Source organism: Myotis yumanensis, unplaced genomic scaffold (assembly GCF_028538775.1).
Source record: "Myotis yumanensis isolate MYYU_CA2020_CCGP unplaced genomic scaffold, mMyoYum1.0.hap1 SCAF_7, whole genome shotgun sequence".
In the NCBI taxonomy this organism is placed as follows: Eukaryota; Metazoa; Chordata; class Mammalia; order Chiroptera; family Vespertilionidae; genus Myotis; species Myotis yumanensis.
Window position 1 is genome coordinate 28,904,869 of NW_027223758.1, and position 16,600 is coordinate 28,921,468.

General features: G+C 37.3%; 1 protein-coding gene across 3 annotated transcripts in view; it reads left to right on the forward strand.

Annotated features, from left to right (window-relative positions):
* The window catches only part of GPCPD1 (glycerophosphocholine phosphodiesterase 1), a 57,200-nt gene that overhangs the window by 12,799 nt on the left and 27,801 nt on the right, over nt 1-16,600 (forward strand). For all 3 annotated transcript variants that reach the window (XR_011472113.1, XM_070419949.1, XM_070419948.1), the window contains exons 4-7: nt 263-347; nt 7,359-7,434; nt 9,395-9,436; nt 15,157-15,280. Coding sequence is in view for 2 of the 3 variants with exons in the window: in XM_070419949.1 (XP_070276050.1) it covers nt 263-347; nt 7,359-7,434; nt 9,395-9,436; nt 15,157-15,280 (327 nt within the window). In the remaining variant the exon portion in view is untranslated. The remainder of the gene's footprint in view (nt 1-262; nt 348-7,358; nt 7,435-9,394; nt 9,437-15,156; nt 15,281-16,600) is intronic.

Genomic DNA, 16,600 nt, shown 5'->3' on the forward strand with positions numbered 1-16,600 from the left:
CAAATAGCTCTTAGAGTGTATGTTGCCTGGTTGTTTACCCACACAAGAAAGCAATCCTCTTGAAGATGGGGCTCTCTCTGCCTCATTCATCAATGTGTTTCCAATGCTTGGTACAGATTAGGCCTGGAGTAAATTTTGTGCAGGAATAAATAAGTGGTTTGGGTCACAGACTTTATTTGAGGGGTTTTATGAATTATGAAATCTTTATGCATTTTAGTTTGGTATTGATGTAGCTGTTTTAATTTTTTTTTCCCCCTCACAGCATGTTTTGGAAAGCAACCATTGTACTCAGTAGAGGAGAATCAGTTCAGTATCGCTACTTCAAAGGGTGCTTTTTAGAACCAAAGGTATGTTTTCTTCACCTAGTTTCCAGTTTCTTTAGCAGACTTCTTTGAAAAGCAACTAATTTAAGTTTGGAAACATTAAAAGTAAAACGAGTTTGTATTGATCAAATAAAGAAAATAGAACTCTAGATTAATAACATTTTAGTACAAAAAGCAAGGAAGTAGCCACTTCAGAGACAGCTGATGTCTGTAATGGAATTTTTAAAAGACTAATAGTAAGTATGTTGCAGTATTGTTATCATGATATAGGTTTTAATGATAATTAAATATTCTTGATAGGTAGGTATGCATTTTCTGTAACTTTTGTAAACTAATTAGTAACCAGTTACAAGGTTTTTCTTTTTGTTTTGTTTTTTAATCGTGAAGTGGTATAAGTACATTTAGAGGAGTATATAGCCAGCTTTTAGTGAATAATTATTTTTAAAACTTATTTCATAGCAGCTGTCTCTTAGTGGCTGCATTGTTTAACTTCTTTAAAAACTGAAGTAATTTCTCTTAGATTTTTTCAACAATGGTTTTGACAGACCAGGATCTTTCCTGAATGCCTTTGGAGTCTATTGAATCTAAATCTGCTTGCTCAAAATGATTTATTATTTTGGGAGTGTTTTTGTATTTAGAAAAAAAAAGTTGATTCCTTTCCTCTTTTTAAAAGATACTCATTTGCTGAAAGGATTCTTTTCCTTCAGAGTTTTACCTTTGAGCACACTTGGGCTGCATGTGAACAAGGGCTTAGGCAGGAGCCTAGGACACAAAAAATGGATTAGAACTTTTAAGAAAATTTCTTCCCCTTTAGGGTCATTGAATACTTGTAACATAAGAAAAATGCAAGCAGCCACTGTTACCTCATTCTCTTAGCCACCATTATAAAAAAAGAAAACTGACAAACCCACTTCTGCTGTCTTTTGCACCTATTACGTTTATTCCGAGAATATATTGTAAATACTCAGTAATTAAACTTAAATTACATTATGGTTAATCATTTTGTTGGCTTATCTTGACAATAGTCTCACTTTATGACTTAAAAAAAGAACATTTCTTAGTATAGGGATTATGCATCATGGCATAATTGTTCAGTACATATTGAAGAATTATGCATAGACACATAGATCCACAGCACTCATGACGTTGAAAGCTTATTTGTGGATCCTGGTATGTGAAATTTGTAACATGTGAAATAAACTAAATTTTACTTAAAGGGGCATTTGGACCAGAAAAATCATAATGAATCTTTTGGGCATAGTTTTCTAAAGTAAGACTGTTGTCAACACAGGTTAAAATAAGCCAATCTACAGTATCTCCCCTCTTCATTGAAAATGTAACCAAAAGCAGCAAATCAGTCCAAAATGCCTTTGAAAAAAATTGGCAAGAAGTCTGCTTACAGTAAGAAACAAGTTTTTCCCCTTGTAATACTTGCAAAAGTTTACAGTATGTGTTGGTGAGTGTGTTTCTTTAAGTAGGTGCTCTGTATCGTGTACACATGTACCGTGTGATGCAGGGGCTGCCATGGTAAGTATGTTTTTCATGGAATAGAGTAAATACCTACATAAAATCCCATGCATATGGCTAGAGGGTTTTTCCCCCGCACATGCAAACTTAAAGGGACACTTTTTTTGTAAGTTGGTGGCGCTTTTTAAATGAAACTTACTTTTTAGTAAAAGTAATTATGAAACTGTCTCAGTTGTGTATTGTCAAATGATAAAACTAATGTGCAAGGAATCTTAAAATCATACAATGATGTAAATTATTGGAATATATATGTTATAAATATAAAGAATAATAGGAAACCAAAGTAATTATGAAAGCATTAAAAAGCTGAAATGGGTAATAAGATTAATTTTACTGGTCAAAGTTTTAGAAGGTGATCTAAAGCAGTTGTAGAGCCTAAGCTAAAAACCTTGTGATCTTGTCACTTGACCTTTAGACTTTAGCTTCCTCATCTTTTAAATGAAGGGTTTGAACTATAAATTTCTTAGGTCCATTGCTACTCTTTTATTGTAAATAATGTAAAATTTTACCATTCATATTCTCTTATATTTTGCTCCTTCTGGCATATTCCTTTTAGTTTAGAAGTTGAGTCTGGCAGTCCTTTTTCTCTTAATTTTTCATAGGTACGTGTTCTCTTATATTTTGTAGAATTAGAATAAGGTTAATATGTTGAATTTTAAGATAATTTTATTGGTGACAAATCAAAATACTAAGTTATATAAACATAGAAATCAAAGGTAGTAGATATTCCTGGAATGAAAGCATTGGTATGAGCCTGCATAGTCCATTATTTTCACATTCTCACCAAAGTAATTTTTGAGTTAACATGCAATTTAAACATTTCTTTAACCCATGTCCACCCCTTCTTTCATGTGGCTAGAATTAGGGTAGTTACCTTATACAGAAGTGTTAGCCAATTTTTAATTATATTGTCTTTGAACTGCTTCCTTCATCTCAGTGTACGTAGCTCTTTATTTTGCAGTAACATTCTGTTTCCAATTTTTATAGGTGTTAACATTAACTTATAATTAGATTCATTGTAAACTTTTATTTTATTCTTAATTTCTCTTGATTTTCATTTAGAATAGCCCAGGGTTATTTTGGCATCTTTTTACAATGGTTTCTTTTTTTATTATTAAATATATTTTTATTGATTTAAAAAATATATATATTTTTCTTGATTTAACAGTCATCCAGAGGGAGAGAGAAACATCAATGATGAGAGAGAATCATTGATCGGCTGCCTCCTGTACGCCCCCCACTGGGGATCGAGCCCACAACCTGGGCATGTGGCCTTGACCAGAATCGAACCTGGGACCCTTCAGTCCGCAGGCTGATACTCTATCCACTGAGTCAAACCGATCAGGGCTGTTTTTATTGATTTTTTATTTATTTTTATTTTTTTAGAGAGAGGAAGGGAGAAGGATAGAGAACTAGAAAAACATCAATGATCGGCTGCCTCCCTCACACCCCCTATAGGGGATCGAGCCTGCAGCCCTGGGCATGGGTCAACCCCTGGCATGGGTCAGTGCTCAACCAGAGCTACACTGGCTGGGCTGTTTTGTAGTTTTAAGTGTATATATCTTACACATTTGAATTAAATATATTCCTAAATATTTTTATTTTATTTTTTGATGCGATTGTAAATAGATGGTGTTGTTTTAATTTCAATTTATTTATTGTCAGTGGTTTATTAAATATAATGAAATTCTAAATACTAAATACCCTCAGCTATTAACTTCGTATTTGAACTATCGTATAGAGATATCTATCCACCTACCTTTGCTGTACTCCTTCCTAGGTGACCATTTTCCTTAATGGTCTTATTAAAAATAGTGATGCTTAAGTAACTATGGTCTGGCCTCAGACAGCATAGATAAAAATTCTTCAGAGATCCTTTTACATGTACATTTTCCCCAAAATAGTGGAAGAAAACAATTAGTAAATATTAAAAGTGCACATTTACATTTTTCATGATAGTTAGAAGCAGTGCTATTACATGAGTATTTGATAATTTGTTTGGTGGTTTGTTAAAACAAAAATTTCAGTCTACATATTGGATAATATTTTAAATTTCTCTCAGTGCTTGTTGTAGCTTAGTGATGTCAATAATTGTTTGAGAAGCAATCAGTAAGTCTTTTGTGTGTATGTGGAAACATAGTTTTAGGGTGTCTTTTTTGTTGTTTTGTTTTATTGGTTTGTGTGTTTTTTTGTTGTCGTTGTTAGTATGCATGCTTGAAAACATTCTAGCAATCATCTGATTTAATATATACTAAATTGTAAAATAACTCCACCAGCACTGCTAATGGAATACTGTCCTGGACTGATCCTTTTTTTCTCCAAAGATACACCTTCCACTTAACTCCAAAATGCTTAAAATTGTAACAGCCTTTTACAGAATGGAGCTGTTCTTTTCTTTTATTTATTATATTTTTATTGATTTCAGAGAGGAAGGGAGAGCTGTTCTTTTTTTCCTAAGATCTTGATTGTTTTTCATGGAATAGAGCCTTAAAAAGGATTGCATGTTTTGGAGTCACTATTGAGATTTTTAATATGTCAATGCTCAGGTTTTTTAAAAAAAATTTAAAAGAACTTCAGTAAGCTAAAATTTAAGATGACCTTCTAAAGTTTAATAAATTAGTTATAACAATTTTGGAAATTCATGGTATTTTAAAACTTGGGTGTGTTTTTTTTTTCCAATATTGTAACACTTTGTGTGCCAAACAACACAGATTTGTAGTGTGAATGCTAGTAGACACAATTGTAAGTCATCTGTTGAATTGGCCCTTTGGATTACTCAAATACTCCATTCTGTTCAAGCCCAAATTGTTGTATGCTGTAACTAAAACATATGAGGATGTAGTTAATTAAAATTACTACTAAAACATATACCCTATCAAATACTTAATCAACAGGGCTATTCTTATGTGCATGGTAAAGTTCCCCTGACAAATCAATTAAAATAAAAACGTCTTTTTTTCCCTCTACCCACTTTATTTTTATTTCTCTGGATTTCAGAGAGGAAGGGAAAGGGAGAGAGAGATAGAAACATCAATGATGAGAGAGAATCATTGATCAGCTGCATCCTGCATGCCCCAAACGGGTTTGAGCCTGCAACCTGGGCATGTGCCCTTGACCAGAATCGAACCCAGGACCTTTCAGTCCTCAGGCCAATGCTCTCCACTGAGCCAAACCAGCTAGGGCTCCTCTACCCACTTTTTAATCCTTGCTGAGACTTAATATATACATGGCACCCTTTAAGTTACCTTTGATTAGTAACTTCTATAAGAATGTAAACCCATACCCTCTTTTAGTGAAGAAGATTTTTTTCCCCTTTGGGTAGCGTATGTTGGAAACATGGGAAGAATAGGTTAGTTTTCTCTGGCTGCTTATTATTGCTAAGAAACATGATTCCTATTTTTAATGTACGCAATTTGCATCTCATGAAGATTAGAAAGTTTGATGTTTAAAAAAAAATCTAGGAAATGTAGGATTAAATACATCTCCTTTTAGTTTTTAAGGAAGTTAAATTCGTACTTTAAGATGAGCAGTTTTCACATTTACCTTTTTAAAAACATCTACCCAGTCTACCAATTCATAAGTAAACTTTATAACAAGAAGGTATTTGTCAAGAGAACATGAGCATTTTTCGTATTATCCTAGGATAAGTGATTTGAATGAGGATCTAGTGCTATTTTAGTTTTCACATTCCAAAAGTTTGCAAGTTTAAAAAAGATTTTTAAACTTTATTTTTTTAAAATATTTTTTATTGTTTATTTTATTTTTTTTATTATTTAAAAATATTTTTATTGATTTCAGAGAGGAAGGGAGAGGGAGAGATAGAAACATCAATGATGAGAGGAGATGATCATTGGTTGGCTGCTTCCTGCATGCCCCCAACTGGGGATTGAACCTGCAACCCTGGCATGTGCCCTTGACCAGAATCAAACCTGGGAATCTTCAGTCTGCAGGCCGATGCTCTATCCACTGAGCCAAACAGGCTAGGGCAAAAATACATTTTTATTGATTTCGGAGAGGGAGAGCAAAACATCAAAGATGAGAGAGAATCATTGATTGACTGCCTCCTGCACACCACCTACTGGGAATCGAGTTTGCATCCTGGGCATGTGCCCTGACTGGGAATCAAACAGTGACTTCCTGGTTCATAGGTCGATGCTCAACTACTGAGCCATACCAGCCAGGCTCTCTGGTTATTTTAAGTGGCAGAATTATCTCTTGTGTTTAATTACCTAATGTGCCTAATCTGTTACTTATTTGTTATCACTTGGCGACTTTTTAAAAAATATCAATATTGAAATCCTATAACGTGTTATAGGAGAGTATTTAATGCCGTCTAAAGATGTATAATATATAGAGAGAAGCTTACATGTTTTAGGCTTTTTAATAGTATGTTTAGATATGCCTAGAAAAGGGCTTGAGGATTATGTATGAAAATGTTGATAATAATTAACCCTAAGTGGTGTGATAATGGGTGACTTTTTTTTTCCTTTTTGCATTCCTGTATTTTACTACATTTTTTCAGAAGACATGAAGGTTACAGTCAAAATTTGCTTTTAAAATATGTATTTAATGGTTTCATTTTGACACATAAGTTTAATTAGTCATTTAAAAAGTAATTAAAGGATAATTAGGAAGCATTTAATACTTCAGTCTCTTATATGTCGGAAATCTTTGTTGGTAGGTTCATTCTTGTTTTAAAAATTGTGTAGATGTTATTGACATAAAGTTTTATTTTCTTAGTAAAAGAACTTGATAATAGGGAACAATATTAGGAGTTATCACACTATGAATTTAGAAACTCAAAGGCATAAAAAAGTAAAACTGGATGTTAGTTTCACTTTTATCAAATTTGTTCTTCAAATTTACCCGTGTGTGTCTCCTTTCTTTTAGGGTTTCCTGTGCTCTTTAGAAACATTGGTTACTGTGATAGGAGAAATCTGATGTTCTTCCTGTTATCTACTTACTATTCTTAAATGTATATAGTAAAGAACTGTATTATGTCCTCACATTTCTTGAGTAACTTGTGATAGTTGGTCTTGAAGTACTTGTTTCTACTATTCCTATGGTCATAGAGTTTAGGCTTTATCCAAACACCTTAAGAGTTACTTAAGATGAGATGCTTTACCCAGTAACACACCCCATTGACTGGCTGATATACCAAACATAAACTATATTTATGGTTAACTTTAACTTAGAACAGAATATCAGTTAAAAATTAAAATTTCTTTGGAAAAAATCGAGTATTGTAGGCAGATTTAAGAATGAGTTTTATGTACGAGTTCATCCCATTTTTCTTTGTTTACTCTCTCATCCCCATTTTCTTCCAGCACTCATCATGATTTGTGACCTAGTACATTCCTGATTAGGGGCGTATAATATTGATAATTAACAGGATGAATCTTTTGGTTTCATATGTAGTATTAATTTAGGCCACAAACATCTAATGGAGTCATGGGTAGAATATAAGATATAAGAAATTATTGCAGACATTTAACTTTTAAATTGCAGACTATCGGTGGTCCATGTCAAGTCATAGTTCACAAGTGGGAGACTCATCTACAACCACGATCAATAACCCCTTTAGGTATGGGCATTAACTGCATCTGTTTGAGGCATATGCATAAGTTACTAATATGCTGCACAATGGCTTAGTGGGATTTAATAAATTTTTATTCTAAAGTTTAAGGTCAATTTTCACTTAGCATACCATGAATCTTACTTTCAAAACTAAATAGTTCTTAATTGCCTTTCTCTATAAACTATTAGAAATGCTTAATTATTTTTATTTTGAAGGGTTAGATTAATTTATTGTAGACTTTTTATTTGGAGTAGTGACAAAGTTTACAAAGTAACATTCTTCTTTGCTGAGCATCCATGGCTTTATTGATTACTTGCTCAGATAATTTAGAGAATTTCTTTTTCTTTTAGAGAAAGAGGAAAGGAGAGAGAGAAGGAAAGAGAGAAATTGATTTATTGTTCCACTTATTTATGCATTCATTGGTTGATTCTTGTACCTGCCCTGATTAGGGATCAAACCCGAAATCTTGGGATATCAAGATGATGCTCTAACCAACTGAGCTACCCAGCCAGGGCAAAAACAAAGGTTCTTACATTTTTAACTTTAGTGAGAATAGAGCAAGTTATTCTATTTATTCTGGTTTTTTATTTTTAAATAGTAAATACTTGAATAAATTTGTATGAATAAATTCAAATTTCTTGGTTGTAGCAGACATATTTTCCTCCTTATTTACTTAAGTACCTTGCTGTCTATGTTAAAATTGATATTCAGATCAATTTATAAAAAACATTCCGTTTTCTTATTATGCCTAAAAAGGCATTTCTCTTCATACAAGTATTTTTTTAATTTCCTTTTCCATACTAAGATTAAAACTTGAAGTTTATTTCACATACATTAAATTATCGATTCATCTTTAAATTGACTCATTGCTGAGAAATGCATCTTTCAGTGTCTAAGGAAAATTAGAATGTAAAGATAATAATTGGCTTTCTAGTTACCAGGTTAGAAAGTAGTGAGAGATTCTGCTTTACCCTATAGTAGACAGGTTTTGTTTAAACAGCTATCTCATTCCATCCTCTTTATTGAATTTTCTTTTTATATGTTTTAATACATTTTTGATATTGTATTTAGGATTTTTCTGATAGCATATTTCAGAATTATAATAGTTCTATACTGAAGTTGGAAATTATTAGGTATGAGTAGTTTAAAATAATTTGCCTTTTGAAGCATCTTGCAGTTAAATATATTTTATTATTGTGAGAAGTGGGATGATTATGTTTCTGATCTTTTAAAAAGAAATTTATATCTGAAAAATAGACGCTCTAAACTTAAGAGCTCCATGAAATCTGTCAGAGAATCTTCCTTGGGAACTATCACATTAATTTTGACAAATATTTCAGACCTATGTGTAAAGTAAACAGGAAAGGAAAGAGCAGAGAATTAGTATGTTATTCAGAAGGTGGGTAGCTTATCTATTTAGGTTAAATTTCTGTTAGAAGGGCATGTGCTAGAACTTACTCTTTTGATAGTTCCTCACAGCTCTGAGTATACAGGTAAGTTTACGCTGTTTATAAAGCTTTTAGTTGGCTATTGAGAATAGTGGAGATTTGAGGAGAATTACATTTTAGATTAGTTCAGAAAATGCATTACATAAGAATAAGCATTTTAATTGTGCCAAGACCTTTGGTTTGAAAAATGAACCAGGAGATACTGTTGTCCAGCAATCTGTCAGGCTCACAAATTGTGGGTGAAGTTTGTCCCAGTGCCTCTAGAGCACCATCTGAGGAGTCCTCTTTCTCTTCCTTGTAACATCTGAATAATCACTGAGTATGTAAGAACTGATTGTTTGATAGCCTTCTTAAAAGGGAATTCTTTATTGAGGGCTACAATAAATATGCTTATTCACTTTGGGCTGCTTTAAAATTTTAGATTTCATATTTTTAAAAATGCTTAAGGTGGGTAATCTCTCAATTGTCCATATACATTGTGAATTTTAACTAGGTTTTCTATTTTCCTTCAATTCTAGAAAGTGAAATTATTATTGACGATGGACAATTTGGAATCCACAGTAAGTGAGACTGAGCTTTAAAAATTGTTACTGATATGGTTGAGATGTTATATAACATTCATTAGAAACAGATATAGGGAAATATGACAGAGTATGATATTGGAAATAGAGGCTAAATCTAAGAAACAAATGCCATTCTCTTAAATAATAGTTTCCACTACAGGTGGGGCAAAAGGTTTACAGTTGTGAGTACGCAAAACACAGAGTTTATTCTTAAATTATTACTAGAGGCCCGGTGCACAAAATTCATGCATGGGAGGGGGGTCCCTTGGGGGATGTCCGACTGCCTCTCGCAATCCAGGACCACTGGCGCCTAACTGCTCGCCTGCTTGCCTGCCTGATTGCCCCTAACCCCTCTCCCTGCCTGCCTGATCGCCCCTAACCACCTCTGCCTGCCTGCCTGATCGCCCCTAACTGCTCCCCTGCTGGCCTGATCACCCCTAACCACCTCTGCCTCGCCCTGCACCCGGGACCCAGGATTCCCTCCTCCGGCTGGTCACAGGCACCCGGGACCCGGCCAGCTTTGCCCGGGCGGGCCCCAGCCACAGGGGACTGTGGGCAGGCGGCTTCGCCCGGGCTGCAGCTGCAGGTGCCTGGAACCACGAAGGGGGTGGCTTATCCCTCTCCCAGGCCACAGCCTGGGTGGTCCCCATTCCTCTCTCACAAGCTCATTTGTGCCTGGCTGGTCCCCATTCCTCTCTCGCGAGCTCATTCGTGCCTTGCTGGTCCCCATTCCTTTCTCCCCAGAGTTAAGTGTCTGAGCTGTGATGGCGTGAGGGCGTGGTGACCATTTGCATATTAGCTCTTCATTCTATAGGATTTATTAACTAGTGTCCCCGTGCACAGATTCGTGCACATTGAAAGGAAATTAATTAGGTAGGGGTAGGGGCAGGAAGCCAGAAGCCGGAAGCCGAAGCTGACATGGCGTGATCTGGCAGCACTGTGGCCACCATAGAGCAAGTCAGGGAGCGGTGTCATTGCGTCGGGCTCTGGAATCAGAGGGGCTGCGCTTCCTGCACGTCACTGTGGGCTCCCTGCTCGCTGCCTACGCCTGGTACATGGTCTTCAGCTAGTACATGGTCTTCGGCTGCATTCTCCTGTTGGCAGTCTTTCAGAAGCTTTCTGCCCGCCTAAGGGCCTCCAGGCAGAGGCAGCTGGACAGGGCGGCAGCTGGTGTGGAACCTGATGATGTGAGACGACCCCCCCCCCCCCCCTCCTTGGGGATCAAGTGAAACCGGTAATTAAATGCCTTGACTGGGAATCAAACCATGAACTCCTAGTTCATAGATTCATGCTCAACTACTGAGCCCAGTGGCTGGGCCCCTGTATAATTCTTATGCTTTAAGTTTTTTGACAGGTGATTTCAGTTATATGGGTTAGTAATAACATCACTTTTTAACACTACAGACAGTCCTTGGGTTACTTCGGACTCCATGTATGTCGTTTCATGGTTACATCACCATCTCCCATTTATTTATTAAAAAAAAAGTTCCATTTTGACGCATGTACATAAGCGCTTTATGTTTTTTATTATTTATTTGCCACAAGTAAAGGTCAGGAATTGTTATCTTTCTTTTAAATTTTTTTACTGTTTCACTTCATTACTGCTGTGTATGTGCTCCATGTAAGGACGTAGGTGACTATGTAGGTGAGTTCCGACTTACGGGCCGTAGGAACAGATCTCCGACATAACCCCAGGACCTGCTGTATTATGTTTGAAAATGATATTAGCAGTTCTAAACATTTAAGATATGAAATGTTACTCTTATGCTAATTTGTGCATTATGTATGTTTATATGTGCATTTATGGTAAAATCCAGATTAAGCAGAATATTCTAGTAATTCTGACTTAGTCTTTAACATGTAATTAGCACATTAGAAATCCTTTTACCTCTGAATATGTTGAAAATGTTATTCATTTGTATACTTTTGCTTCAGTAAACGCTTTGAGAATTCAAGTTTTCAGGGACTTGAATTTTTACAATGTGTCAGCATTATGCTAAATTGCATTTTTATTTTATTATTTTTCCTTAAATGCAGTTGATTGCGTTTTCATTTTTAAATACTTTACTGTGTAAAGGAGTGGGCAGAATGTGTGCTTTTGTTGACTGAACCAGAGATAAATTGCTGATAACCAGTTGCTTTCCTATTCAGAACAGGAAGGAACAGGTTTGAATGTTTTGGTTGTGGTTTAACAGGGACATGTGTTTATACACTTTAGAAATGTACATGCTTTGGCAGTGTTTGGATAGGAATTTGGATTTTATTTGAGGCTATTTGTGTTATATCATCAGGTAGTCTAAAATACTTGAATAGCTTTAGTGTTTTATAGTCTTGTCCTCTTTATTTAGAAAAGATGGTATTTATGTCACGTGTTTTGGAGAGCTTTTTTAAATATATATATTTTAATATATTTTTATTGATTTCAGAGAGGAAGGGCGAGGGAGAGAGAGATAGAAACATCAATGATGAGAGAGAATCATTGATCGGCTCCCTCCTGCACACACACCGCCCCCCCCCCCCCCCCCACTGAGGATGGAGCCCACAACCGGGCATGTGCCCTTGATTGCAGTCTAACCTGGGACCTTTCAGTCCACGGGCTGACACTCTATCCACTGAGCCAAACCGGCTAAGGCAAGAGCTTTCTTTATATAGGAACTAGGGGCCCGGTGCACGAAATTCGTGCACTGGGCGGGGGTATCCCTCAGCCCAGCCTGCCCCCTCTCACATACTGGGAGCCCTCAGGGGATGTCCTAGTGACGGCTTAGGCCTGCTCCCTGCTCCCCTTGGGGATAGGGCCTAAGCCACAGTCTGGTCTCCCTTTGTGGGAGGTGACCAGGCTGATAAGGGGAAGGCACCAGCCCCATCACCCTGCTGCTGCAGCCACTGCCAGTCACCACAGCCAGCAAGGTTTTTTCATCAACGCGGACTCCAGTCCCTTCACCATAAAAAAATGACAACTTTCTTTAGGCATATTCAAGATGTGTCTTTCATATAATAATAATTTCTTTATTATTATTTTTTATCCTCACCTGAGGATATGTTTCCATTGATTTTTAGAGAATGTGGAAGAGAAAGGGAAAGACAGAGAGAAACATCAAAGTGAGAGGAACACTTTGATTGATTGCCTCCTGCATGAGCGCTGACCTGGGCCCTGGCCAGGGAGAAGCCTGCAACCTAGGTACATGCCCTTGGTCAGAATTGAATCCAGACCCTGTCATCTGCAGGCCAAGGCATTATCCACTGAGCCAAACCGGTTAGGGCAGGATATGACATTTCTTAGCCCTCCAGCAGCGGACCTTCGTTTTTTTCGCCAGGAGTGTGGTGAAAAACCCTAGATCACCTTTTTGGATTCTTATTACCCACGTTACTAAGAATATTACCAGTGGCATACAGGGAGCTTAGCCAATGAGCGGTCAGAAAAGGTGTTTCCTCTGGAGTTCACACCAATCGCCAGCTTGGCCCCCCCCGCCCAGGCCTGACGCCTCTGGCCCAGGCTGCAGGCCTGGGCAGGGGATCCCCATCTCCCCCCGATGACCGGCTCCGCCCTCGCCCAGGCCTGATGCCTCAGCCAGAGGCGTCGACCCCCATCACCCTCCGATCGCCAGCTCGGCCCCCCGCCCAGGCCTGACGCCTCTCGCTGAGGCGTCAGGCCTGGGCAGGGGATCCCCAGACCCCTCTGATTGACAGCTCCACCCCCCGCCCAGGCCTGACGCCTCTGGCCCAGGCTTCAGGCCTGGGCAGGGGACCCCCATCTCCCCCTGATCACCGGCTCCACCCCCCACCCAGGCCTGATGCTGCTGGCCCAGGCATCAGGCCTGGGCAGGGAACCCCCATCCCCCCCCCCCATCACCAGCTTCTGGGCGGCAGGCAGGCAGCTTCTGGGGTCGCACACAGGGGCCTGGATGGCAGCTCTCATGCTGGCAGCTGCGCTGTCCTGCCTGTAGTATGCAAATTAGCCGCCATCTTTGTTGGCAGTTAATTTGCATATCATGCTGATTAGCCATGGGAGGTGTAGCGAAGGTACGGTCAATTACCATGTTTGTCTATTATTAGATAGGATAGTTTTTTTTCAGTTGTTGTGTGTTAATTACTACAAATGGTTATAACTGCATGGAAATTTTTATTGTTCTAAATTCAGCTTAAGCCAGTTAACAGCCACGCATCCAAAACGGAAACCATCCCCACGTGCCACAATATTTTGAATTTAATTTTAAAAAATCAATTTGCAATGAATATTATAAAAATACATATATTACAATTTGGGTGTTCTTGAATATTTTCAGCTGAAAATTCTCATGAAAAATGATTTTAAAGTTGGTCAGGACTGCCACTTAAGGAAAACATTTTTTTTTTCATAGACGTGTGTAGTGTGTGAGGAAGGTCTGCTACTTGCATCTACAGATGCTTATTGTGTACAGTGGACTATTAGCTTTTAGGATGCAAAGTCATTTCTCCAACTTTGTCTATTCCTGGAAATAGTTTAAAATTAAAAAATAATGGTTTCTTTTTATTTTTTATTTCTACCCAAATATTTCTTCTTTTAATTAAATTCTTTATTGTTGAAAGTATTATATATGTCTCCTTTTCCCCTCATTGACCTCTCCCCACCCACTCCTGTGGTCTCTTTTTATTTTTAAAACTAGTGGCCTGGTGCACAAAATTCGTGCACGGGGGGGGGGGGGGGGTGGGTGGGTGGTGGTGTCCCTCAGCCCAGCCTGCACCCTCTCCAGTCTGGGACCCCACAGGGTCTAAACCGGCACTCAGACAATTCCCTCGCAATCCAGGACCACTGCTCCTAACCGCTCACCTGCCTGCCTGCTTGATCGCCCCTAACCACTCTGCCTGCTGGCCTGCTCACCCCCAACTGCCCCCTCCCCCTGGCAGCCTGATCACCCCCAACTGCCCTCCCCTCCTGGCCTGATCGCCCCAGCCGCCCCTGCCTTGGCCCGCCGCCATGGCTTTGTCTGGAAGGACGTCCAGAAGGTCTCACGGTCTAATTAGCATATTACCCTTTTATTAGTATAGATTTGCTAATTACTAAACATTTTTAAAGTTACATTTCTAAAGATAAATGTTTCTTGATATATATTTTAAGTCCTATTGAAAAACTTAGGTCCAAAACAGTTGATAGTTCAGTAGTACTTTGAAAAATGTGTTACCTATGTTAGTAGGAAACTTCAAGTTAAACAGTGCTAATACAGTATTATCACAGTTGTGAAATTTACGGAAGAATGTATAAATGTGAGAATACAGAATTGACTCACAGTTTTATTTTTACCACCTCATATTTCAGTCCCTAGCACTAGTCGTATAATTAGTTTCAGCTGAATAAATAACCTCATGTGAAGTATTTGGAAGTGTAATAGTAATTCCCAATGGAACAAATGTAGGTTAGACGTCATCTTGAAACACGGATTCTTTCTGAAATGAATGTGTATTATTTCGATAATGGATTTAATTAGAATATTTTTATTTACTTAAGTTAAACTATGGCTATTGTTAACATTCATTTAACTTTTTCCCCCTCTTCATATAAAAGTTCTTTTTCAATGATAAATTTAAGACTGCATATATATTTGCTTTGGAGAGAAGGACCAGTGACATAACCTGAATGTATTAAAATCTGAATGTGAACTAGAATTGTCAGTGTATATTATACTTACTGGATTGTTTAAAAATATGTATAATAATTACTCTTCTTTGTATTTACTTGCCAGATGGTGTTGAGAATTTGGATTCGGGATGGCTGACGTGTCAGACTGAAATAAGATTACGTTTGCATTATTCTGAAAAGCCTCCTGTCTCTATAACCAAGAAGAAATTTAAAAAATCTAGATTTAGGTATGACCATGTGTATTTGTTACTTAGGCCATTTATTTTCACTAATGCTGTAGCTTTCTGGTTTTAGATTTTAAGTGTATAAACTAAAAAAGAGCACACTTTTAATGTTACATTTTCTAAGAACTACAGGGTCTTATGAGAGTGAACTGCTTCCCTGTCTCAGATTGCTGCAATTACATGTACTTATGTTATTCTTAATCTCTAAATTTGAAACTAGAACACTGTGTTTTTATGTAAATAAATGATTTCCAAACTTATATTTCTGTATGGTTTATACCATTTAAAATTTATTAGTGTAGCAATAAATTTCTTGTTTTAAATTGATATAAGAGAAATGATTTTGTGCTAAATGAAGGTAAACAGAAAAATGATTGTTGGAAATATCCTTCAGTGCCCTAAACTTTCCTGTAGCTTACAAATGAAAACCTTTCCTCGAAGAAAGGTAGAAGTTATCATAGCAGTTCCATATTAGTTTCTTTTTAATCACATATTAATTTAAAAAATAGATGCCAAGTTTTGTGTGAAAACTTTACACAAAAACTTTATACTTAGTGAGTAACTTTATTTTTCTGTAATGTCATCATATATGCCTTTGAGTGAGCTGGCTTCTTAGTGTCCCAGGCAGCTCTGTCATTTGGATATAATTCATAATAATACTGCAGTTTCAAAATCCATAAATGTTTTACCATAACTGCTTAAATATTATAAAACTTTCCCCAATCATACAATACGTAAGGGAAAGGGTATGTAATACTTCATAGTTATTTGCATTGGCTCTTCTGAAAGTGAGTAAAGGATTTTGGGTGTACCTTGTTTCTGTGCATTTCTAGGCTTCTGCTTTGCTTCAGAAAAAATGGAGGTTATGGGACCACATGGTTGATCTGCAAGATCCATTTGACTGCAAAGATTCTCTAACCAGTTAGTCATATAATTTAATATCTTTTTAAAAAAATATATATTTCTTTATTGATTTCAGAGAGGAAGGGAGAAGGAGAGAGAGAGATAGAAACATCACTGATGAGAGAGAATCACTGATTGGCTGCCTCCTGCACACCCCACACTGGGGATCGAGCCCGCAATCCAGGCATGTGCCCTTGGCCAGAACCGAACCTGGGACCCCTCAGTCTGCACGCCGACGCCCTATCCACTGAGCCAAGTTGGCTAGGGCTATAAATTTAATATCTTATTTAAATGTTAAAGGAAGCAAATTGTGTAATAACTATAAAATGTCTCATTAGCATAAGACCTTGAAATAAAGAAAGCAGTAAAAACCTTGGTTGGTTGGGCTTAATAAGACTTACTAAGAAATTCATAGATATT